Source organism: Vulpes lagopus, chromosome 5, assembly GCF_018345385.1.
Source record: "Vulpes lagopus strain Blue_001 chromosome 5, ASM1834538v1, whole genome shotgun sequence".
Lineage (NCBI taxonomy): Eukaryota > Metazoa > Chordata > Mammalia > Carnivora > Canidae > Vulpes > Vulpes lagopus.
In genome coordinates this window covers 63,754,667-63,780,787 of record NC_054828.1, presented here as the reverse complement: position 1 = coordinate 63,780,787, position 26,121 = coordinate 63,754,667, and the positions used below count along the sequence as shown (strand labels likewise).

Below are 26,121 nucleotides of genomic sequence, written 5' to 3'. Positions count from 1 at the left end.
TGGTTTTGTCCTATTCCACAGCTGAATCGGCAGCCTCGCCTGATGTCCCCCTCTCCCTTCCCGCCCCAAGAGCCGCAGTTAGGGAAGGACGGCCACCCCAGAACGTACCCTCCACCTGTGACTGTGGCCACCGCTCTGACGACCGCAGGTGTCACGAGAACCCAGGGTAGGTGGTCACCTGCAGGGTGTGCACGGAGTGGGAGTTTGCTCTCTTTAAGGAAAAGACTGTCCCCAAATATTCGGAAGAGCAGGGTCCAGCCTAACAGAGATTTAGAATGGAAAGAGCCTTTCATTAGAGGAAGTGGCCACCTCCCCGCCCCAGGACAACCATAAAGTCCTGACCAGGAAATCGAACGCTTTTTATTAAACAAGACTTCCTCTGGGACGATGAGAACAAGCAGAGCTGGCTAGAAGTCAGCTGTCCAAGATTTCAGAGCCACATGTAAATGCGTCCTTCAGAATTTTGAGTGTGTTGCCTTTTGACCTTTCCAGGAATGCTCCAAGGGCCAACCCCGTTATGTAGACACAGTTACTGCTCTGGGACGGGATGGCCTGGGTTCCTGGGTGCAAAGTAAAGCCAAACAGAGTAAGCTCAATTCGCAGAGCTCATCAGTGCTGCGTAGGTCTTTTATGGGCACTAACAAAGCACTTTTCCCCATATGATTTATTCGCCTCATTTCTAATTTTCCTCCCATCCCCCACACAGAAACAGGGCTTCAGCTTTTTACTAACGTCTTTCCACCAAGGAGGCTTCTGAAAGGAATTCCTGGATACCTTTCTAACCAAAACCAGCAGGACTTGAATGCTCAAGACTTTAGAATAAATTGAAAAAAAAAGGGGGGGGGGGTTCCAGAATTTTTCCTGAGACATTTCTTGGCAGTAAATGAACTGGTGAATTGAGTCGAAGGCTGTCATAACATCTATACCCAAAATCAGACTCTGGTGGCTCAAATCAAAGTAGAAAAAGCTCAAGGAGGGACCAACAGAGAAGCCCAGGAGAGGAAACAGATGAAAGGCAACGGGAACATGGGAAAGAGGTGACTGCTTGTGAGGACAGCTTCGCAAAGAAGGCAGTTCAGGGTCCTCCACAGAAAACATTCTGGTTTTCAATTTGTATGTGACTTTGCATCAGAGCAGGAGCAGGAAGGGGACCAGGATGCTGTAAAATGGCGGCGTGTTGTCCCACAGCATCGTGTTCCTCCAGAGAAGCAAATGCTTTACCACAAACCTGTCCCCGCAGAGACATCTGGGGTAGCTGAAATCTCCTGGGGGAGGAGGGAAGCTGTCAGGTGAAGGTGACCCCTGACAGTGTGGTCATCCAATTCGTCCCAGGAGACATTTTGGCAAACAGCTGGTGGGTAAGTTCCCATAGTACTTCACCTACCAGGCAGCGCGTCATTTCCACACTGTGGAATGAATTCATACCTGAGTAGAGAGGCTCCAGGCCTTTCCTAATAAAATATCTACAACTCTGGGAAGGTGATGAACTATCCTGGAGGAACGATCCCTCTCCTCTCCTCCGGGAAAGGATTCAACAAACATGCGAACTGGAATTGGCTCTCCAGCAGCTTTGGGAATCACATCAACGACATTTTTCTTTATCGGGTGGGAAGGATGCTCTAATTACACAAAATCCTCAAGGTGGTGATGATGCCACAGGACGTGTGCAGGAAGACTCAGTAATTGGACGCTGCTCTGTAAGGCCCCCCAAGTGCAGAACCGTAGTCTGCCTAAGAGATGGAAGTGCCTTCTAAAAATCTACTTTGTGATTCCTCGTGGTAGAGAGGCAACAGGTAGTTTTGGTGTTCGCTGCTTCTGCAGCTCTTGTGAGGAACACTCAGAAGTGCAGCAACAATGGGAACTGGGGTTTCAGCTGTTGGGTGGCTGGGACGTGATTCCAAGGGGAAGGCATGGGGCACACGGCATGAGAATGACCCGTCAACCCAATTCAAATTCACTTTTATCAAACAGCTATTCTAAGTGGGCCTTGCCCTTCGGAGAGAGAGAGCGGGACCATTGCTCCTTGACAGTACACTGATACATGGCCCTTGGGGGCTGTCACAGCCCATGGAACCTGAATCCAAAATGAAGGAAGGATCTTCATGTGAGGTATGGCGAACTGCCTGGTACATGGAGCTTCCTGTACTGATCTCTTAAACACTGCTTTATGGGTGTCCCCACAGCCCCCAGCAGGTGGGGAGGGCCAACCATTCCAGATTTCAAAACCTAGATTCTCAGAGAAATCTCAAGCCATGAAAAGGGGACCCTTGAAGACAACAGAGGAACCGCTGGTCCAAAGAAACGCCCATATTTTCAGGAAAACATACTGATTTGGTGAGAAAATGCAATTCAAGACAAACTGTTACACAACAAGGACAAGAACTCTGGCAGCTAGGGCACTGTTCCAGAAGGCTGCCTGGGTGATGTGGGCTACTGGGTACAAGGACAGCCTGGGCTGGACTTTGACACATGAATATTCCTCAGCAAGGAGCTGGAAAGTCCCAGGCCTGTTTTATGGAAGGGAAACAATTAAGACTCAAGAAATATCGAAGAGAAAAAAAAAAAATCCCTGCCTCACCCCACCATTACCATGATAGAATAGAGAGAGAGACACACAGAGATAGCGTTCCCTGAAATAGATCTCAGGCTTACTAGAAGGGGGGTGCTTACACTTTCTGAGGCATGATCCCCAACTTTGCAACGCAGCACTTTGAACCCGTAGAGAAGCTGGCAGCTTGACAGGCCAGCGTCTTCCACCAGTTACACCTGAAAATGGCTGCCTAGCTATTCTAAATAAATATGTGTGTACCCCAAACAGGCAGTGACCACCTGGAGGCCTATTAAAGGAACCAAAAGAAACACAACTCTCGGTAGCAGCCTTTATGTTTTGCTCTTGTTGAGTATCCAGACCTGTTACTAAAGAGGAAACTGAGATCGAAGGGTCCCCCAGAAGTACAGTCAGAGGCCTCTCGGCAGCACACTTCCCACCTGGGCTAGGAAGAGGCTGCATCACCTGGAACTCTGCTGGGGTACTTCCCAGTCCCGTCCTGCCAAGAGTATCCCAGCTTTCTCCCCTGCTGTCCTCCCAATCCCCTGGGCTCTTTTTCAGGAAAGTTTGTTCCCATGTATTAAAGGAATGACATATACAGAAATGTCGTCTCCTGAGCCCAGTCGGTCATTAGATATCCGCCATCCTCTGTCCTTTAGGACACCGCGGGCACGCATCACCAGGTCCTGAGCTGCCAGCGTGTACCTGTGTAGAGAGAAGTAGGAATGAGACCATCAGTCGGCATTAGGCAGAATCAGGAGTCGAGCAAGGCTGAGAAGCAGGCATCACTACAGCTACGTAAATGCTTTTCAAATACCCCTATAGTCTCAAAAAGGCTAGGCCATCTTTTCCCAAAATGTGGGATGCCTAATGTGAGATTATGCTTTTAGGTGGTAGATGGACAAGGCACCCCATACTTTAAAGAACCTCCTAAATTATTCTGTTGAGTCCTCCTCTGAGGTTTTTGGGGATATCAAGGAGAGAGTCTCTATTTGGTGTAAGGCTGTCTTTAACGTGGATCTGCTCAGCTCACAGCTTTGCACTGCAAACCATGGCTAGCGAAAAAAGTACTTGGGAAACATAAGAGCTTTTGTTTTCAGTGATATTTTGAGGGCCACATTCTTTTTAGGACAAAGGATAGTCATTTTCTATTTATGGTAGGGGTCAATCTTTTAAATAGAATTATTTTTATTTTTTTTATTATTATTATTTTTTTAATCTATGATAGTCACAGAGAGAGAGAGAGGCAGAGACATAGGCAGAGGGAGAAGCAGGCTCCATGCACCGGGAGCCCGACGTGGGATTCGATCCCGGGTCTCCAGGATCGCGCCCTGGGCCAAAGGCAGGCGCTAAACCACTGCGCCACCCAGGGATCCCAATAGAATTATTTTTAAAAAGGGAATTTATTTTTTTTTAAAAGTGAGTTTATTTAAATAAAAACATTAATAGTGCCCGTCGCATGGGAGTACAGTAAAAACGTGAAGGTGTTTTTTGAAATGACTGATAAGCCTTGGTGTGGATGAACTATTCACTCCCCCTTATCAATGCCACACTCTCCTCTTGATCAATATAGGTATTTAGGTACAGCGGCAGGTGTGTGTGTGGGGGTCCTCCAAGAATTGGAAAATATGATTGCACGTAGAGATTTACATTTAGGAAAAAGAATGACTACACTATTAGCCAATGGCAAGTACTGACATATAACGACCAGTGTGGGAGGGGATTTTGGTGGGTATGGGCCCGGGTTGGCTGTGTGGCATTAAAAAAATGAGGCAAAACATCGGCAGGTGTCTATCCAAATACTGATCAGAGCAGAGAAAGTCTTAGCTGACAGACTTCAAAGAGATTTAGTTCCGCTGGTACGACCATATTTAGCGTGGATGAATTATTCTCTCAGCCTGTGCCATTAAACATGATTCACCGTTAACTCTGATTTCACGTTCACCAAATAACCTGATTATGATCTGGCTCCTTGTGTAGGCCTGCCTACAGGGAAAGGGTGAGCCAGTCATTGTGCTGTAAGAATATCAGTCAATTGTAGTTCTCCACATAAACGTCAACTGGCATTTCGGTTTCCACATCAATCTTGTAAGCTTGGTTAGGGTGAGTCCAGCTCCGACAATGAATCTGTTCTTTGTATGTAGATTAAACCAGTTTCTGAATCTGAAAAGCTAAAAGCCAGACTGATAAATCACCAAGATAATAAATGTCACCCTATAAGGAATGCTTCTTGGAAGCCTTTAACAACAGACCACCCTGATACTACTAGTGGCTTTTCCCTACTTTGGAATGTCTCTGCCTTGCCTTTAGGACTGCGATTTTATGGAATTCAGAGCACCAGGAGGCTCTTCTATTTCTTCTGGTAAGACCCCTTATGGATTTGCTGGATTTCATATTAAAAGAGATTGGCAAGTAAACAAATACTAAAATAAAATAAAATAAAGTAAAATAAAATAAACGAGGCCAGCATCTAGCCCATCATTATAATATTTAAGACTAAGGTTCGTAGAAAATGATCTCAGGATTAAGATTCCAGGACATAAAGTCTTTGAGACTCGAGTCTACTTGCAGCCCAGATAGCAGGGAGGAGCGCGGCACACGCTACAGCGGGCACAGGAAGTGCTGTTTAGTTCATGCAAAATAAATGCCTTTCCTCCGGGACGATGGCTGGTAGGTGGGTAGGAGAGACACCTTCTTCTGTCCTGAGAGAATTATCAGTTTTGCGGCAGAAAGCTCTTAGGTTGCACTCGAGGGAGGATGAGGCCCCTTTCCGAGGGTTCTCCCACTGAGATCAGGAAATAAACAGCAAGGAGCCCAGAGCGGCCTTTGGCTAAACGGCCCCATAAACGTCCCCAAAATGCACATTCGGTAGCTTATACTATATTCAGAAGATTCTCTCAGATGCTCACCCCAGATTACCCTTGGGTTTATGTTAAATCGTATACCTGACATACAACCATGTAGGGAAAGGCTACCACAGTATCAGAGGGATGTTATTATCCTGGTGATGGACCAGGGTCCAAACTTTAGCCTTTTTTTGTTTTTTTGTTTTTTTTAAGATTTTACGTATTTATTCATGAGAGACACAGAGAGAGGCAGAGGGAGAAGCAGGCTTCCTGTGTGGACCCCGATGCGGGACTCGATCTCAGGATCCTGGGATCACACCCTGAGCTGAACCGCTGAACCACCCAGGCGTCCCTCAAACTTTAGCCTTTTAAGTTAAGAACCGGGGCTGAGTCAATACAGAGTCAATATAGCTCTTCCTGTGTCAGAGCTGCACACACCTGAACTCAGCTCAAGAGCACGCTATGTCAGGTTACAATAAAATGTGGCTGACAGAAAAAGAAGATGATAGATGGGGAAGGTCCCACCTTGGAGGTGAAAATAAGTTAATATTTATTGTTTCAAAAAAACCAAGAGGTCAAAAAACGGACACAAGAACTCAAGCCAGCTCCTGTGGCTAGCCTGGAAAGAGGCAAGTCATTCCCTTGGCCTCTCTGGGTCTGCAGCCTTGGGGCAACAATGAGAAAGATCCAAACGAGGTTAGACAGAGCCACAGAGGAACACCCTCAGTTCAAGGCAAGGGACCACCCTGATGTTGCCATTACTGGTGACTCTGGGTATTTAAAAAATGGTCAAAATTAGCAGTGGTATTTTAAAAAGCAGCATTAGGTCACCTAGAAAAGACGGTTACCCAGGAAACTCATTTCCCTGAGGGCTCTAGATAATTAAGGTTTTATTCTTAAAAATGGTTATTGCCTATTCCAAGAGAACTTCCCTTGAGCCTGAATTTCTTTTTACCATCCATTCTGTCTTCCCTTAGGTGCTGAACTTCTTGAGAGAGAAATCCATTTTTGCTCCTTCAATTTCTTCCCTTTTTCCTCCTTAATCTCTCACCAGTAGGCTCCCCTACCTTACGAGGCTGGCCTCTTGCACCTTGACCTAAGAGCTTCTTCTCAGTACTCATTCAGCCCAGCCCTGCTCCAGCACAGACGCTACTGACCACCTTCTTTGCCTTTGACGGCTCCTGTCTTCCTGAATGCTCCTTTTTTTATGGGTGAGGGGAGGCTTTCACCCGCCTACACACCCAAGTCCTCCCGTGTCTGGGGCTTCCATGACACACGACACAAACTCTTCTGATGCTCCCTAAGTTCGCTGGTAGTCCCCAGTGAAGGCTTAAGAAGAAGTCAATAAATATTAACTTATTTTCACCTCCAAGGTGGGACTTTCCCCATCTATCATTCTTAGTTAATGTGATCCCCAGTCTCTCAGGCAGGAAATGGTAGTCATTTTCAGTGTCACCTCTTCATCCTGATATTTTTAAATGATAAAATCTACAAGACTGAGTGGGACTTCTAAACTTTGTACTTCATTTTTCTTAAGCTTTAGTAATAATTTTATTTTTAAAAATTTTTTTCCTTTCACTCCATTATTTATTTTTCTTTTTAATTTATTTTTTAAAACTTTGTAATAAGGCTGGCTAATGGCTTATCTATCTTATTAATTCTTTCACAGAACCAACTCCTGGTTTTGTTGATCTGTTCCACAGTTCTTCTGGTCTCTATTTCATTGAGTTCTGCTTCAATCTTTATTAACTCTCTTCTTCTGCTGGGTGTAGGATCTATTTGCTATTCTTTCTCCGGTTCCTTTAGGTGCAAGGTTAGCTTGTATATTTGAGTTTTTTCCAGTTTTTTGAGGGAGGCTTGTATTGCGATGTATTTCCCTCTCAGGACTGCTTTTGCTGTATCCCAAGGATTTTGAACGGTTGTATCTTCATTCTCATTAGTTTCCATGAATCTTTTTCTTTTGGTCTCGGTTGAGACCTGATTTGTGACCGAGTATGTGGTCTATTCTGGAGAAAGTTCCATGTGCACTCGAGAAGAATATGTATTCAGTTGTGTTTGGATGTAAAGTTCTGTAAATATCTGTGAAATTCATCTGGTCTTATTTTTTTAAACTTTGTATTTTAAAGTGTATTTCATTAGTGGTATACGGCTAATTACAATAAAATCTAATCTCATAGTTATTAAGATGTAAACTATATTTATTGTAAAAATGGATATATCTGAGCTTATTAATCTGACATCACTAATACACACATGTAAACAAATAGAAAACTTCCTGTGTGTTTTCTCTTTATTATGTTTTTCTTCATTCTTGCTTTCTATCAGGTTGATTGATCAAATCCCATGTCGGGCTCCCCACTGGGAGCCTGCTTCTCCCTCTGCCTGTGTCTCTGCCTCTCTCTCTGTCTCTCATGAATAAATAAAATCTTAAAAAAAACCCATACTCATCCTGTCTTTGGACCACAAACGTCTTTTATTACTTTTGCTTTTTATCTTGCAGGATAGCTTTATTGGGTATAGAATCCTGGGTTGACCATTATTTTCCCTCTGCAGTTTAGAGATAATATTTCATTTATTGTGACTCTTCTTGTAGAGAAGTCATCTCTTTATAAGGAAATATTTTTTCATTGGTAGCCTTTTAAGTTTTTTACTATTGTTTTGTTATTGATGGTTGGAAGTTACACCAAGACATAACAGTGAGGATTCCTTTATATTTATCATGGTTGAAAATGTGTTTTACTCCTTCAAATGAGAAGATATTTCTTTGATTCTGGAAAACTTTCAACTGCGAACTTTCTGAATATTGCTTGCCTTCTATTCTTATATTTTCTCCTATTAGACCTTCTCCATTTTATCTTCATGTCCACTTCATTCCTGGTTTTTTTTCTATCTGATTTATTTAAATTCACTAATTCCTGTTGTAGTGGTTTGCTCTTCAATCCATTCAGTAAACTGTTCAACAACACAGAGGTTAGCGGCACCAACCACCACACAGTCAAAAATCCAAGTGTAACTTTTGACTCTGAAAACTTAACTCTTAATAGCCTATTGTTACCTAGACATATGATAACATAAATAATTAATACATATTATTACTTGTATTGTGTACTTATTATATATGTTGTATTCTTACAATAAAGTAAGCTACAGAAAATGTTATTAAAAATCATAAGAGAAAGCACATTTACAGTACCATGTCAAAAAATACATGTATAAGTGGATTCATGCAGTTCCAAACCCATGTTATTCAAGGGTGAACTGTAGTGACTTTATTTCAGTGACATACTTTTCCCCATTGTGAATTCCATTTGGTTGTTTTCCAAATCTACCTCTTCTTACCTTGTGGTTCTAGTTGTACAAGTTTAAAGTTTCAACTTATTCTACTGGGTTTTCTTTGGAGAACAAGAAGGAAGGCTCCATTATATCTAATTATTCTTTCTCATAGTGGGTTTGAAGGTAAGATATAAATTTCTCTTTAATAGGGGTGGGTTACTCTGTGCTCTATGTTATAGAGAGATTTTTAAATCTGCCTTTACTAGGAAACACTATGGGTTTTTCTAGAACGTGTAATTTTTTGGGTTAGGATTCTCCTAACACAGGGGTGGTGTGAGGTTTAACTTCCCACTTCCTGTGTGGTGAGCCTAGCCAACCATATCCCTTCCTCAAAGAACTTCAGGTTCTTGCCATCATCTGTGTATTCCTGTGCTTCAGGGATGGATGGCTCCAACCTGCAAGGCTTTGGGAGAATGTCCAGGACCACTTCTTCCAACACTGTGGCCAGGAGCTCAGATTTCCTCCACATGACTTCTCTTTGCCAGACTTCTCTGGTGAGTGTGGTATCTTCTCTGTAAGAGCAGCCTGTGCAGACAACTGAAGGGGGCTGATTAGATGCTGTATTCAGTGACTTAACAGTACATCTGAACTCTATGACCAGTTTCTTGACATTTCCCTCAGGCTACAGGAGATCCTGTATTGAAATGAAGTCAGAAACAATATTCAGGTAAAATGAGGCCACTTGCAGGAGCTTTCCTTGTGAATGATCAACTCAACACAACCCCAGAAACCGGCTCTTGGGAGAGGGTGTTTTGCCCTAGCTCCAATATTCGGCCAGGCTGGTCGCCATTTCAAAATCCAGTGGCATCCATATTCGAGAGCCAACTCACCTCAGACATGAAACCATTTGTAAGGTTACTTTGTATCCAACGTGGTACAAGAGGAGACAACTTTCTCTGGAGGGAAAGAACCGGGTCTCCCCAGTACCATTTGGTTTTCCTCTAATATCTACCTGACAAGGGCTACCTGGTTTGGTGACTATGAAAGAAACTGCTAAATGTGTCAGTAAAACAGGAGAACTCTATAGATTTTGGTAGTGAGACTGAACACAAGGGCAGACACGTGCCACAGACTGTCAAAACAGGAAATGGGAGAACAAAACCTACAGGAGAGAAGCAAAGAATATGGTGCCACTGAAGGGAAATGAATTCCACTGCACGCCGGCCTGAAGCAGGCGGAGAGGCCTGGTGGTTCTGGAAGCTGGGAGTGGAGCAGACGAAGGGCCATTCCCGACTGCCTTATTCAGAATGCTTGGTCAGACCACAGGAGAGAACTGCCGGAGCAGTCTGAAGCACTCGCTCTCTTCTAAGAATCTCCCTGGGAGACAAGGTTTGTATTTTGAGAACATTTTTCTTCTGGGCCGAAGCTTTCAATATTGATCAGCAAAGCTCTGCTAAAATGAATGGCTGCCAGGGAGGGAGCTCACTTGGCACACGGCACAGGGCTTGGCTCAGAGGCTTCCTCAGGCTCCGAGGGCGGGGGGGGGGGGGGGGGGGCAGAGAAAGGACAGCAGGGGAGGGAAGAAAACAAAGAAAGGAAGAGGGCTGAAGAACTACGGGAAGGCCAGAAGCCCTTTTCACAGGGCCCTGACCCATAAATCCTCCATGGTCTGTTGTCCCCGTGATTCTGAGGCATCTGTGGCCTTTCCTACTTGTCTCAGCTCTTCAGCAGAGAATACGGAGGGGCTCAGGGTGTGGGCGTGGGTGGCCGAGGGCGTAATCTTGGTTTGACCACGGCCCACATGGGCACTCTGGAAAAATCCCTCGGCCTCTTGGAGCCCCTCTTTTCTTCCTTATAAATCTGGAATGATGGCAGGGTGAGACCTCGGAGGCCCCCGCAAGGAACTGAGTGAGAACCTTCCACAAAACATTCCGCACAGTCCCGGTACCTGGTCAGGGGTCACTACACGCTCGCTCGCGTTGTCCTCACTGAACAGAAGATGTCTTTTTCTTCCCCAAGAGATTTGCCTTCCGGCGTCCACCGCTTAGGGAGCCGGTTTCCAACAGAGGCCACCTCTGAATCAGCACTGGTGTGGAAGCGGCCTCCTTTTCAGGCCTCAGGCTATACCCGTGCCTTTAAGGCCTTAATAGTTCTCGTTGGGTGGGAACTGCTATTTGCCATTTAGATGGTGCAGATCAGGGTCTCACAGGAGGGAGGTGGGTGGCAGGAATTGGGGAATTAATGGGTTCCCCATATTTGCATATAAAAGGCAGCCTCCATCTGCTGATGCCCAGCAGTAATAGAGTGTGATGGGAACAGGAGGAGGAATCTTCTTTGCATTCAGAGCAGGCCTCTGAAATTTAAGAGGTAGAAAAGCTCTCCCAAGCTCTGGAACATTGGCAGGCATCTACAGCGGCTGGCGGGTAGGGGTGAGGGCTCTTTGTTGTATTTGGCCCCGGGCAGCGCATCCCAGGACGAGGCATCTCACTGCTGGGAGCTGAACCAGGCGTGTCCCTTACCAGCCTCTGGGGTCACTGAAGCCACTCATGACAGCTTCTGTCCCTGGCCCAGGGTGCGGGGGTCCTAGTCTGGTGGACTATTCGGAGGCACTGGTACTGTGACACTGCCACTGCGTACCCCAGGGGTTAAGGTGCCCGCAGGCAGAGGGCCAGGGGCTGAGAAGAGCCGCCCATAGTCACAGGAGAGGGTGGGAACGCACGCCAGGCCTCATCCCCCCTCTGCCCTGGCACCGACTCCCTGGTCTCTTAGGGGGTGCGTGTTTAGTTTTGCTTGTATCCCCACTGGCAAACTTTTCAATGTGAGGGGAAACAACGGAGCATTTCCTTCTTGATCTTCCCTGGCAAGTCCTTGAAATGTCCTGATGGTCCCACTAAGTGGCCCCACGCCTCTGCCCCGGCCGCCCCGTAGATGGCAGCGAGGGAGGAAAGAGGGGCCTGGCTGTTCGGAGGCGCCGTGGGCAGCAGTGCAGACCGACTGCCAACGTCCCCGGGGCCTAAGGATGCTGGATTGTGCAAAAGGAACAACAATGCAACATGCAACAGACTGCTCCAGTCTCCCAGCAGCAGGTCGCGCACCCACGACTCTGTTCCTCAAGCTGTAATAGCTGTGGGGGGAGTGGGGGGCGGTGGTGACGGGAACCCTTCCTTTTTGCATCGGAGCCATAGTTTTTCCAAACCACGTGGTGCTGGGAGAGATCAGTCCGGCTAATCCACAGAAAGATTTCATAAGAAGAACTTTCTTTCATCCTTTGCCAAAATAAATGTCATTATTATCGAGGAAACACAAACCCGCACTCAATAGCTGCGCTGGTAACACCGCAGTCAGTGTTGGGGGCTGTTTTGCTGCTTCCTCTCTTCCTCATCGAGGCTCATAGACCGAGTCTCGGGGAGCGTGGACGTGGAGGAGGACATCCGGGCTGTGACCCATCAAGGCGGTCTCTCTTGTTAGGGGAGGTGCTGTGTTGGGACTTACAGATTGAACACCCCGTAATGAGCCCCTTCGGGTGTCCCAGCAGGGGGACAGGGACACGATGTCCAAAGGTCCACAAAAAGGAGGCTTCTGCAGAGAGGTTTGGGGTGGGAAGGCCTGGCAAAGGCCCACAGAGTTTGGCCTGGGCATCTGGAATGTGCCTGCAGGCCATGCTTCCATGGTTGGTTTACTGTTCTTTGGCCCTGGTTCCCCTCGGCTTTGTCCATGTCCTTCCCCCTCAGTCATAATGACACTTTATTACCTTTGGACAAAACACTAAGCATCCTCTCTGAACGTGGACACACTTGCCTCCATGTTGAATACTGTCCGCAGGAGACCTACTGCTAGACCTTCAGCCTGATGGAGGGGCTAAGTCAATCCCAGATAGTTTGCCTCAGAAAACCCCTTCCAGGCCTTTCTCTGAGCACCATCTCCAAGTTGTGTGAGATGTTTAGGCCTCAGTAGAAACCCTTCCTGGTATTGTTGTTTTTTCCCCTGCCAGGTTTACAGAGAACTACAGGTTCTCGTCCATGACTCCAACTACCCGACTCAGGTGCTGGCTTGGCGTATTTCCTATGAATGGTTCAATTCATAACCCCACAGGGGACTCGCAGCCCCGCCACTCTGCTAAACTTCAGGGCGAACTCCACTCGACAGAAGAAAAGAAAAAGCAAGAGAAATCCGCCACACTCCCTCTGGCGCGTCCATAAGAAGCCTCCTTTTAATTTTCTGGTTCTTCCGTGGAGACAGTTCAAAACAGCAACAGGGACTTCAGAAGATACACTGGAGTCAAGAGACTCATACAGCTGATTTTTACTCCATCTCTGCCTGAGAGGATGGGGTCAGGGTCAGAAAGTTGCAAACATATCGTTATGCTAATCGTCCCTTCCCTCCCTCTGCGCTCTAGAGGGGGACATGCTATTTATGAATTCCTTGGTGGGAAAGGACAGCATCACAGGAAGGCAATGCTGGCCACTTGTTGAGGACAGCAGTTGCTAAAAAGAAAAGGAAAAGGAAACAACCTACATGAAACCTTAAAAGTTGAATAATCCCAAGGCTAAACCCCAAAGGCCTGCCTGTCACAGGGCTAATGGTCAGCCTTTCTGTTCTGCTAAATTTCTAGACAAAAAGAAATTTTTGTACAAAATCCGCAGAACTCAGAGTAGACCGGCCCCATTCAAACCCTTGAATGAAGGACCACTGCTGTTCTCATTTGCCCTGTGGCCTCGCTGGGGGGTAGCCCACCCTGGGGGTACACCTGTCCTTCCTCACGTTCCGTCAAACAACAGGCTGACCTCCTTTGGGCAGCTGCGTCACGTTTGGACCCAGGAACCCTCCACCCCTACCCCCAGCCCTCCAGCCCCCCAACATGGTTACATAGGTACGCCTTTGGTCCTGGCTTCTATCTGGGGAGAAATGAATCCTCCTGGCTAAGGAAGAGCTACAGAGCCTCTGGAATTAGGAAGTGGCTCTTTCCTCCTCCCAGACAGGATGACTTAGATTAAAATTTATTCGGGGGACTTCCACTCATACATATTTTAAAAATTTTATTAAAAAAATAAAATAAATTTTATTTATTGATTCATGAGAGACACACACACACACAGAGAGAGAGAGAGAGAGGCAGAAACGCAGGCAGATGGAGAAGCAGGCTCCGTGCAGGGAGCCCGATGTGGGACTCGATCCTGGGACCCCGGGGTCACGGCCTGGGCCACAGGCAGATGCTGGACTGCGGAGCCCCCAGGCATCAGGCAGTCACCATGGGAAGGAAGCTTAGGTTAGGCGCCGGTCCTTAACGGCTCACACCGCAACGCCCTTGCATGTCCGTGACCCTGCGGACCTTCAGCCCCACGGGCACGGCCAGGAGTGCGTGCCTCCTGCCCCCTCCCCGCCCCAGGAGCAAGCTGGGCCCATCGCGCCCTCGGCCACCTGCCAGTCCCCTCAGCCGCAGCCACCTCCCTTCCTTGCCAGTGGGACTGCTGAGCTACCCCAGCTCCAGGCGCTTGCCGCGTCCCTGCCGCAGAGTCCCCTCCTAGGCTTTGGTTTGTCATCTCCCCCGAAAGGCGACACAAACCCTTTTTCTTTCCCGCCTCGTTTGCCCCACGAAATTGCGGTAAGCCCTGCGTCTGGAGGTAGCAGTCCTGAGAGACCCAGGAGCCTGCGCCGAGCAGCATGCACCTGTCCTGGGCTGGTATGCACCTGCCCTGAGAGGCACCCACCTGTGCTGAGTGGCATGCACCTGTCCTGAGAGGCATCCACCTGCGCTGAGCAGCACTCACTTGCCCTGAGAGGCATCCACCTGCGCTGAGCAGCACCCACCTGCCCTGAGAGGCATCCACCTGCGCTGAGCAGCACGCACCTGCCCTGAGCGGCACGCACCTGCCCTGAGCGGCACCCACCGGCCCTGAGCGGCACCCACCCGCCCTGAGCGGCATGCGCCTGCAGCTGAGCAGCACGCACCTGCCCTGCACGGCACCCACCTGTCCTGAGAGGCACACACCTGCCCCGAACGGCACCCACCTGTCCTGACAGGCACCCACCTGCCCCAAGAGGCATGCACCTGCAGCTGAGCGGCACCCACCTGTGCTGAGCGGCATGCACCTGTCCTGAGAGGCACACACATGCCCCGAGTGGCACCCACCTGCCCCGAGCGGCATGCACCTGCAGCTGAGCGGCACCCACCTGTGCTGAGCGGCATGCACCTGCAAGCGGCATGCACCTGTGCTGAGCGGCACCCACCTGCCCTGAGCTGCATGCACCTGCCCTGAGCGGCATGCACCTGCCCCCAGCGGTACCCACCTGCCCTGCGACAACACTGTCCAGAGGTTACCAGCCCCTGGAGGGCAGGTCTGTTGCCATGGAGAGCGGTGGGCTGGCTGGTGAGCAAACCCACGTGAGCTCGGAGAGATTTTCAAACCGAGTTTGGCGCCTGGGCCCTCGCACCTGTCAGCTGGCTTTGTGAAGCTTCATAAAAATAATCACGGGAGAGAAAACCAACGAGAACGTTGCTAACCAGCAGGATATAAAGCATCACATGAAAACTAAAAGCTCAACAGGAGAAAAATGCATTTAAGCTCAAATAAAAGAATCCAAACACTTGGGTACTAAGCAAGTGGAAGTGGCAAAAGAGCGTCGCCTTCACGTTTTTCCTGCAGGAGGAGTTTCTGCTGTGGGGTATACGAGGTGTAGACAGACGGCATCGCACACAGAACAGCGACAGCACCCGCCCACTGGCCCTCGGGTTCGGGGCTGTCCCAGGGAAGCCCCACCTTTGCAGAGGAGGGACCGGAGGCACTGGCAGCTTAAGGACGCTCGCCCAGGCCTACAGGGCAGGACCAGGAGCTGGACTCGCAGCGCGATGAGGTTCTGAGCAGGGGAGCGCCAGGCCAAGCTGTGTCTCCCAGTTCACATGCAGACGCAACGACGTGCTGACCTTCCTCCCCGCCCGCCACCCCTTCTACCAATGTAGCCACAGTCCTGAACTTGGGGTTAAGTCTCTTGCTTTTTTTTTTTTTATTATAGCTTTAGTATCTGTTTACCCAAATGACACAGGGCTAGTCTTCTACTTCACACAGTCATCATCTGCGTATTCTTCTGTGACTTCCTTATTAAACTCAACATCCCGTTTTTCTAGATTCTTCCCCACAAACGAGCACATCTTTGGTTTGTTCCTTTTGAGCTGTGAAGCATCCCTTGGTTTATCCATCTGTGACTGGACATGTGTGTTGATCCCAGCTTTTGTAATAAAAACAGTTCTGTGGGTTATCTTTTTTCTTTTCAAGATTTTATTTATTTATTCATGAGAGACACAGAGAGAGGCAGAGACACAGGCAGAGGGAGAAGTGGGCTCCATGTAGGGAGCCCAATGTGGGACTTGACCCCAAGACCCCCGGGATCACTCCCTGGGCCAAAGGCAGGCGCTCAACCACTGAGCTACCCGGGCGTCCCTGTGGATTATCTTTTCATTTGGAATTTCACCAGCACCAGATGGCCTGAATGATCTGTTAAAACACAACCTGCTGGGTCCCATCACCGGAGTTTTATCCGATAGATTTGGGATGGGGCCTGGTAATCTGCATTTCTAACAAGTTTTCCGATACTGCCGATGCCACGTGACCCAAGGACTACACTTGCAGAACCAGTGCTCCAGGGCACAGACCCAAGAGAAGAACTTCTGAGTCACAGGACAGGCAAATGCCCGACTCCCCCAGGTACGCCAACATGTCATCTGCCTGTCTACAAATTCACAAGGCCATCTGCCGTTACCTCATGTTTTTAATTTGTACCTCTCTGCTTACTGCATTTGAGTGTTTTAAAAATGCATTTATTTATTGGACATTAATGTTCTTCTGTGTCATGACTGTTTGGCTCTTGCTCATTTTTCTAATGGGTTGTCTGTGTTTCCTTTATTGACCTGTGAGAGTTCATTGTATTTTATGGGTATGAATCCCTCTTCACTTATGCCAGTTGCAAAAATCTTTTCCCAGTTCATGGCTTGTCATTTTACTCTTTATGTTGTCTTTTGAAGAACCGAAGTTGCAAATTTTAATGCAGTCAAGGTTATCAATCTTTTATCGTTTGTGCTTTCTGGGTCTTCTTTAAGAAATCCTTCTCTATGCTAAGATCATAAAGACAATTTCTCCCAAACAATTTTCTATAAGTTGTATTTATTTTGCCTTTCGCATGTAAGTCGTAATTTGCAGGGGCTTGATTTTAGTCTATGGTGTGAAGAAGGGATTCAGTTTTAATGTTCTCTACACCATTTCAATTGTTCTGATTTTGTCTTAATATCTAGAAGGGTAAGACCCATACAGAAATGTCACAAACATTCCTGGCATTTTGTTCTTCCATATACATCTTAGATTGACCTTATGAAGCTACATGAAAACCTCACTGGAACTTTGGTTATAACTGTGCTGACTCTAAAGATTGATATCTTTATAACGTACCTATGAAAGAATTTGTGTATCTTCATAATATTGTCACATCTAACTGCTACTGTGTCTGAGATATTACTGTTTTTTTATTCTTAAATATTATTTGTCACCCTTCTTGTTTTCGATCAGTCTTACGGGAAATTTATCTAATTTATTAGCTTTTTCTCCAAGTTTGCTTATTTGAGAAACTGTGGTAAAATATACATAACACAGAATTGAACACTTTAACCATTTTAAAGGTGTATAGTTCAGTGGCACTTGGTACATTCACATTTTTATACAACTATCACCACTATTTATCCTCACATTTTCATATTCCCAAATTGAAATGTTGCACCCGTTAAACACATATTTTCCTTCCCCTCCCCCCAGTCCCTGGCAACAACCATTTTACTTTGTGAATTTATGAATCTGACTACTCTAAGCACCCCATTAAATTGAATTATACAATATTTGTTGTTACATGACTGGTTATTTTATTTGGTACAATGCCTACACCGACCACCCATTTTGTTGCATGTCTGAGAATTTCATTCCTTTTGAAGGCTGATTAATACTCCATTGCATTATCTGCCATGTTTTCCTTATCCATTCATTCACTGGGAGACATATGGGTTGCTTCCATGTGTTAGCTATTGGGAATACTGCTGCTATGAACATGAGTGTACAAATATCTTTTTAACTCTCTGTTTTCACTTCTTTTGGGTATATAGACAGGAGTAGATTATTGAGTCATACAATAATTATGTTTATTTTTTTTTGAAGAACCACCCAATTGGTTTCCATAGCAGCTATCCCATTTTACGTTCTTAACAGTAATGCACAAGGGTTTCAATTTCTCCACATTCTCACCTACTTGCTATTTTCTGCTTTTTTTGTTTGTTTGTTTGTTTTTTTTAAAATAGCTATCCTGATGGGTGAGATGGTATCTCATTGTGGTGTTTTTTTTTTTTTTAAAGATTTTATTTGTTTATTCATGAGCGACAGAGAGAGACAGACAGAGAGAGAGAGAGAGAGAGAGAGAGAGAGGCAGAGACACAGGCAGAGGGAGAAGCAGGCTCCATGCAGCGAGCCCAACGTGGGACCCGATCCTGGGACTCCAGGATCATGCCCTGGGCTGAACACAGGCGCTAAACCGCTGAGCCACCCAGGGATCCCCCTCATTGTGGTTTTCATTTGCATTTTCTAATGTGTTAGTTGCTTTAAACAATAAACTTTGGCTTTATCATTAAAAAATTTTAATTGAAGTGTAGTGGACATATAGTATTATATTAGCCTTAGGTGTACAACATAGTGATTTGATAATTATATATCATGAGATGCTCACCATAAGGGTAGTTACCATCTGTCACCACATAAAGTTCTTATGATATTATCGACTACATTGTCTATACTGTACTTTTCTTCCCCATGATCTATCTTATAACTGGAAGTTTGCAACTCTCAATCCTCTTCAACCCGTTCCTCCTATTTCCCATTCCCTCTGGCAACTATCAGTTTGTTGCCTGTATTTTTGAGTCGGTTTCTGTTTCTTCATTTGTTTTTTAGATTCTACATGTAAGTGAAATCATATGGTATCTATCTTTCTTCGGTTTAGTTCACTTAGCCTATTCCTTCAGTCCATATGTTGTTGAGAATGGCAAGATTCCCTCCTCCCTTTTTTATGGCTGAGTAATATTCCAGTGTATATCAACACCACATATTCTTTACTCATTCATCAATGGACACTGAAGTTGCCTCCACATCTTGGCTACTGTAAATAAAGGTGCAATAAACAGAGGGATGAATATATCTTTTTGATCTAGAGTTTTCATTTTCTTTGGGTAAACATCTAGAAGTGGAATTACTGGATCATATGATGTTTCTATCTTTAACTTTTTGAAGAATCTTGCATATTGTTTTCCATAGTGGCTGCACCAATTTATATTCCCACCAATAGTGCATGAGGATTTCTATTCTCCACATCCTTGCCAAACATGTTATTTATCTTTTTGATACTAGCAATTCTGACTGATGTGAGGTGTTATCTCGTGGTGGTTTTGATGTATATTTCCCTGATGGTGACTGATGTTGGGCTTCTTTTCATGTGTCTGTTGGCCATCTGTATGTCTTCTTTGGAAAAAAGTCTATTCAGGCCCTCTGCCCATTTTTAATTGTTTTTCATTCCCCTGGGATGTTGAGTTATGGTAGTTCTTTATATATTTTGTATATGAACCCTTTATTGGATATACCAAATATTACAAAAATCTCCTCCCACTTGGTAGGTTGCCTTCTCATTTTGTTGATGGTTTCCTTCACAGTGCAAAAGCTTTTTAGTTTGATGTAGTCCCAATGGTTTGTTTGTTTGTTTGTTTCTTTCTTTCTTTCTTCTTTTTTTGCTTTTGTTTCCCTTGTCTGTGGAAACACATCTAGAAAAATACTGTTAAGGCCAAGAGTTTATGGACTATGTTTTCTCTGAGGAGTTTTATGGTTTCAGGTCTTTAATCTGTTTTGAGTTTATTTTTGTGTATGGTGTAAGGAAAGTGGCCCAGTTTCATTCTTCTACATGTAGCTGTCCAGTTTTCCCAACATCATTTATTGAGGAGACTGTTTTTTCCCCATTGTATATTCTTGCCGCCTTTGTAGATTAATTGACCAATTAATATGTGGCCTTATTTCTAGGCTCTCTATTCTGTTCCTTGACCCAATTGTCTATTCTTGTGTCAGGACAATACTATTTTGATTACTACAGCTTTGTAGTATATGTGCTGTTGAAGCGAGCACTGTAGTGCATCTTGAAATTTGGGATTGTGATACCTTTTTTCTTCCTTCTCAAAACTGCTTTGGCAATTTAGGGTTTTTTGTGATTCTACACAAATTTTGGGACTATTTTTTCTAGTTCTGTGAAAAATACTTTTGGTATTTTGATGGAGATTGTACTGAATCTGTAGATTGCTTTGAGGAGTATGGACATTTTAACAATATTGATTCTTCTAATCCATGAGCATGGAATGTTTTCCATTTCTTTTCATCTTCAATTTCTTTCATCAGTGTCTCTTGTATTTTGCAGAGTACAGGTCTTCACTTCATTGGTTAAATTTATTCCTAGTTATTTTATTCTTTCTGATGCAATTGTAAATGGGACCGTTTTCTTACATTCTCTTTCTGCTAGTTTGTTAATAGTGTAGAGAAACTCAATAGATTGCTATATACTGTTTTTGTATCCTGCAACTTTACTGAATTCACTTACCATTTATTTTTATAGAATATTTGTTCTCTATTTTCTCATCTCTAATTTTTTCCTTCCACTGCTTCTCCTGTGTTTATTGTGCTGTTTTCACTTCTTAAATTAGATGCTATTGTTGAAATAAGGACCGCAGAGCTGAACTTTAAAATTAGGACAGGTGTTTACTAAATGCCTGCACTCAGGAAAAGAACACATGGTCCATGAGTAGATAGCTCCATCCTTTGGTTCCTAGAATCTAGAAGTTATAAAAAGTTTATGTACGTGTTTATGTGGATAATATAGGCAGGAATAGCTCCATAACACAAGTCAGCCCTCAGGGTCCTTCTCTGAGAAAATCTTTCTCTGTGGTAAGGAGTCTAGAGCTTGTGGCCAAGGGTTCTTTGTGACACAGTGGGGAGTTTTGGAAAAAGCTACCTTATGACGTGGAGGAGATGTAGGTACTTCTAGCAGGTCAGGGGTAAGTGGAGTCTTCATCTATGCGTAGCTCATTGAATTAGACCAAAAAAAAAAAAAAAAGGCTTGAAATTTAGCCTTTAAAGTTTTGATGTGTAGTATTCTTCCCATTATTTAAACCCAAGTAATTTCTTTTCTTTTACTCTTTTTTTTTTTTTTTAAAGATTTATTAACTTATTTGAGAGAGAAAGAGAATGAGTGAGAGAGAGCATGAGCACAAGTGAGAGGCGGAGAAGAAGAGAGAATTTCAAGCAGACTCTGCACGGACATGGAATTCAACATGGGGCTCAATCCCGTGACCCTGAGGTTATGGCCTGAGCCAAAACCAAGAGTCAGACACTCAAACCACTGCATCACTGACATGCCTCACCCAAATGCAAGTAATTTCTAATTTTGATTATATATTTTTGATTTATAAATTGTTTAGAAGTTTGGTTTCTGAATCTATGTAGGCTTTCTCTCCCTTGATTAGTCTAAAAGTTATACATTGTTTGTTTTGTAGTTTCCTTAGCTATTTAAACACAGAGTCTAAAGCTAAATCTTTTAAGAGAACCTCTTTTCTGATAGAATCACCACACACTGTAGCTGATTTGCTATCCCCCCCTGCCAATTGTGCTGTTTTTAGTTAATATTTTGATTCTAGAATTTTTAGGACCACACATTAGACATCCTTGTTTCTGTTTTATATAGCCAGTGTATCTACAAATTTACTAAGTTCCCAGCTTAATAATCCATTTTACTTCTCTGATCTTCCATCTGGGATCATTTCATTTCCTTATCTAAGTACATCCTTTAGAATTTTCTTCTGAGGAGTTTCGTTGGCATTAAAATTCCTCAGGTTGTGTTTTGCCTGAGAATGTCTGTAATTTATCCTCTTTAATGATGTTTTTACTCCATATGAAAGTTCTTTCATATATATTAAAAAAAAACTTTCATGTTAATAAAATATTCTTAGACAACTAAAGATAGAACTCCACTATCCTTTGGATATTGTTGTTATTTCTGAAAAGTCAGCTTTCAGTCTAAATGCTATTTATATAGATCTGTTTTGCCTTCTTTCTGGCTGCTTTTATTCTTTTGTTTGAAGTTCTTTAGTTTCATTATGAAATATCTACTTATAATTTTCATTTCTTCTGCTTGAGATCTGTTGGTCTTTCTAGAACTTCAGTTTATTATCATTCAACAATTCTGGAACTTTTTCTTCTTCTCATCTGCAGTATTTACTTTTGGGATTCTGTGAGAGCATTTTAGGTCATTCCCCTTGTCTCATAATCTCATTTTACATTTCTCCTCTTCTTTGTCTCTCTCAGCCATATTCTTAACTATTCAGATCAATTTTCTAGTTCACCAGTGTTTCCTTCAACTGTCTCTAATCTGTTTAAAGCACTGAATTTTTAATTCTTTTTTTTTTTTTTAAGATTTTATTTATTTATTCATGAGAGACACAGAAAGACAGGCAGAGACACAGGAAGATGGTGGAGAAGCAGGCTTCATACAGGAAGCCTGACGCAGGACTCGATCCTGGGACTCTAGGATCATGCCCTGAGCCAAAGGCAGACGCTCAACCACTGAGCCACCCAGGCATCCCTAATTCTTATTTTTTATATTTGTCATCTCCAGAAGTTCTACTTCCTTATTTTTAAAATCTGTGCAATGTATGGTCCCTTGTCCTTGTTCCTATTTTTAACACTTTTAAAAACATTTCTGAAATGTTAAAATATTTTTATTTTTGACTGATAAATTCAAGAATGAAGTATTTATAGGTCCCACTCCACTCTCTGCTGTTTTTACTGGCTTTTACTCATGGTGACTTGTTTCCTTGTGTTCTAAGTGAAAGCTGCCTCTCTCCCTAGGGGATTCCTGTTTATTTCTGAGAGCCACCTAGAGTTGTTCGGGATATTTACACTGTCATTATGCTACAAAAGAAAACCTCTTCTAATCTTTCTCTCCTTTCCCAGTGTTTCACAAAAGAAATCATTTCCCAATGGATAAAAATCAATGCTGGGAGCATTTGGTATTATAAGGAGGATCACAAATTGGATTATTCTCACTTTGGAATGATGAAGATTGTGAAAAACATGCTGTCAAAATATCCTACAAGTCAAATTCTTTACCATTTGCATCTGGGTTTAACTTAAGGAGGATTTTTTTTTTTTTTGGCTGAGTATTTCTAATAAGTAATTGTCCCTATTGCAGTTTGATTCCTAATTCATCCATATCAGCTCTATAGCAAATCATGAATGATGAAAATGGAAAGATTAGAATTCATTTCCCTCACACCATAAAAACTGGCTTGAGGAACCACCCTATGATCACAGAAATGCACAAACCTGTGAGGGTCATCTGGGTCACAGTTGGGAAGAAACTGAGTGACGGCCTCTGCCACTTCTTCATTGGATAAAACATCCCAGAGTCCATCAGTGGCCAAGATCAGCACATCATCTGCTCCATGCTCATATTTGGAGAGATCGTAGACTCTTACCTGAGAAGAATGGGAATATTCCTACATAAGAGGTTTGGGAGCACAGTATTTCCTGTAACAAATTAGCTTCTGAATTCCTCTCTCTTTTCCCATTCAGCCTAGGGGTTTTTAGATATGCACTGTAAGGTTCTTGGTTGTGCACGGAGGAGGGGGGGGGCGGCTAAACAGCTGACAAGGAAGAATTAATTGAAAATGTAATGCCGGAGACCTAGTTAGACAACACTGTGCTAGCCAGGAGAGCAGTCAGAGGCTTGCCTCTTTCCTTTCTTTGCACATCCATCCCACAAATACTAAGGGCCTACCCTGTGCCAGGTGCTCTAAGGAGAAAGATGAATGGCACATTTCCCTGCTCCTGGGCTCTGTCTGGCAGGGAGATGAGGCGGGCCTTGGATCTTTAGCAGTTGTTCCATATGTATTTGTCTAGGACTAAGGAGACACACCTATCTGATGGGCTCACTTGAATTACTTTCAGCTTACCTCTTTGAGGCCCAAGGGGCAGGACTCCTCTCACGTAAGGATAGGGTTCAGACGCTACACTCACAGTTGAGGGGCCTCGATCTAGCTCAATTGTAAAGGACACACACTTAAGTCTGAATCTCCAAAGTGGATTTTGGCAAATGTGAAGCCTTCCTCATCTCTACTACCTGGAATTACCTGGATATTTCAATATCCATCTAAATTCTTTGAGAATTTAACAGAACAACTTTGACAAAACCAGTAAGAATAAAAATGAAATGGTATTTGGGTTGCGCCATGACTCCACTGTCACCCAACTTTGGCAGGAAAAGAGTTTGGGATTTCATCGCTCTTCCCTCCTAATTTGGCAGAACCAGCCCTGCGTGCCCCACGTCAGAAGCTAAGGACAGGGTCAGTTTTGTCAATCTTCTAGTGCCTTCAGGCTCTCTCATTTCTCTCTCCCATCCTAATAAAAGCAAGTCTGAGGGAAAGCAGTATTGAAGGCAGAGAGGCAGGGAAAGGAAGGAGTTTGTGGCCCATGACACAGTCACTGTTAGGGCATCTCTAATCTAGAGAGAATTCAATTTGGAGAGGCCTACCGAGGCTCAAATCCACATTTTGAAAGCCAAGCTTCCTACATTTTAGAAAGGTTTGCCTCAGGCCCGTGACACCCAGACACAGGGCGGTCCTGTGGGCTAACAGCGTACACCCGGCAGCGGGCAGCGGCAGCGGCAGCGGCAACCAACAAAATGCCACACACCTATCCAGAGCCCTTGGAAAACTAGCGCAAATGAAAAGCAGCCTGCAGGTACCACGCCTCTGTGGCCTGTTAACTAGATGGGAACAATTAGCTATCAGCCCAGGGCGTGGCCTACCCCTAGGGGAAGAGAACTCTAGGGGGTATCCTGGAATGGCTTTTTAAAAGAGATTTTTTATTTATTCATGAGAGACACAGAGAGGGAGGCCGAGACACAGGCAGAGGGAGAAGCAGGCTCATGTGGGGACTCGATCCCAGGACCCCAGGGGGTCACGGGCCTGAGCTGAAGGCAACGCTCAACCCCTGAGCCACCCGGGGGGCATCCCCCTGGACGGGTTTTTAACATTTTCTCAAAAGGTCCGTTCACTTCAAGGGTAAGTTTACCTCCTAGAGAAGCCCCTGTGCCGTATGAGGTCAAATCAAAGAAAACAACCAGGGGAATCTTAGGTTTACAGCAGACTGGAATGTCCCAAAGGCCAGAATTTTACCCTCAGGCCACCAGACCCTTGTGGTCCCGTTTTCAAACTGTAGGGTAAGCAACCAAATCCTCTTTTAAAAATTTTCTTGTGATTCCTGGGTGTCACAAGTGTTAACAGCAGTGTGTCTCGAATGCTAATGTGCCTGGGAATCCACTGGGGATCCAGCTAAAATGCAGGCTCTAACTCAGTTCTGGGGTGTGGCCGGAGAGGCTGCACGGCTAGCTTACTCCCTGTGAGGCCTGAGGGTGGACCCCACTCTGAGCCTCGAGGCTGAAGACCGTGCTCTTGGCCCAGGCTTGCAAACAAGGGGATCCAGGGCTTGGCGGCCTCCGAGGCCGACCCACAGCGTGCTCTGAGGCAGTCTTTAGAGGCCGGCCAAGGTCGGCCCTGGGCTCCCAAGTTCACCCAGGCTCACTGTGCTGGGATTTGCAGTATGCGAGGGACTTTGCTGCAGAGCCACTGCTCGCTTCTTATTGGGGTGTATCTGCAATATATTTCTGTGAAAATCTGAGCTCCACAGAATAGAAAGTGTTATGGGAGGTGGGGAGATGATGTCAGGTGTTCCGGTTCCAATCTTACGCCTGCAGCTAAATAGGAGATTCCATCTGCCTTCTAGCTCCTTCTCAAAGAAAGATGTCTAGGTCTGAAGACAACATCCCATTAGATTTCAGGACCACCCCGGGTTTAGGGTGTGGGAATCTCTTCCCTTGCTTCCTTCTGGCCAAAAATGTGTAGAGATTTGAGTCATTTAAGCTCAAGTTATCCTGCCCACTACCCAGATGGAAACGTAGCGGACAGAATGGGTGTGGACTGGTACACGTTAGAGAACGCTCTCCCGGGTTCCCTCCATAAACGGAATCCTTCCCTAACTCCACTGTTCACATCGCACACAGCTCTCGAGGCTGTTTCATTAGCTAATGCGAAAAATCCCTTCAAAACCATTCTCAAGTATTTTTAATGTAAATAATAAAAAGCTGGTCTCAACCCCGTTCCCTGAGGCACTCCCCAATTAACATCCTTTTAGGTTTTTATTGCTACCCTTTATTTCCTGCCCTTTAGCCAATTTCCAAAGGACTCTGCCAACTTTCCACTTACAGCTTGTGTCTTATACATTAACCTATGATGCAGAACATTTTGTGAAAAAGCTCTCAGAAAAACTGGGCTGCAGGGCAGGA

At 44.9% G+C, this 26,121-nt stretch overlaps 1 protein-coding gene across 3 annotated transcripts in view; it reads right to left on the bottom strand.

Annotated features, from left to right (window-relative positions):
* Positions 1-2,865: 2,865 nt before the first annotated feature.
* The window catches only part of PPM1H (protein phosphatase, Mg2+/Mn2+ dependent 1H), a 253,998-nt gene continuing 230,742 nt past the window's right edge, over positions 2,866-26,121 (bottom strand). For all 3 annotated transcript variants that reach the window (XM_041754313.1, XM_041754314.1, XM_041754316.1), the window contains 2 exons: positions 23,103-23,254; positions 2,866-3,253 (listed from right to left, as the gene is read on the bottom strand). In XM_041754313.1, coding sequence (XP_041610247.1) covers positions 3,106-3,253; positions 23,103-23,254 — 300 coding nt within the window. In that variant the 3' untranslated portion in view covers positions 2,866-3,105. The remainder of the gene's footprint in view (positions 3,254-23,102; positions 23,255-26,121) is intronic.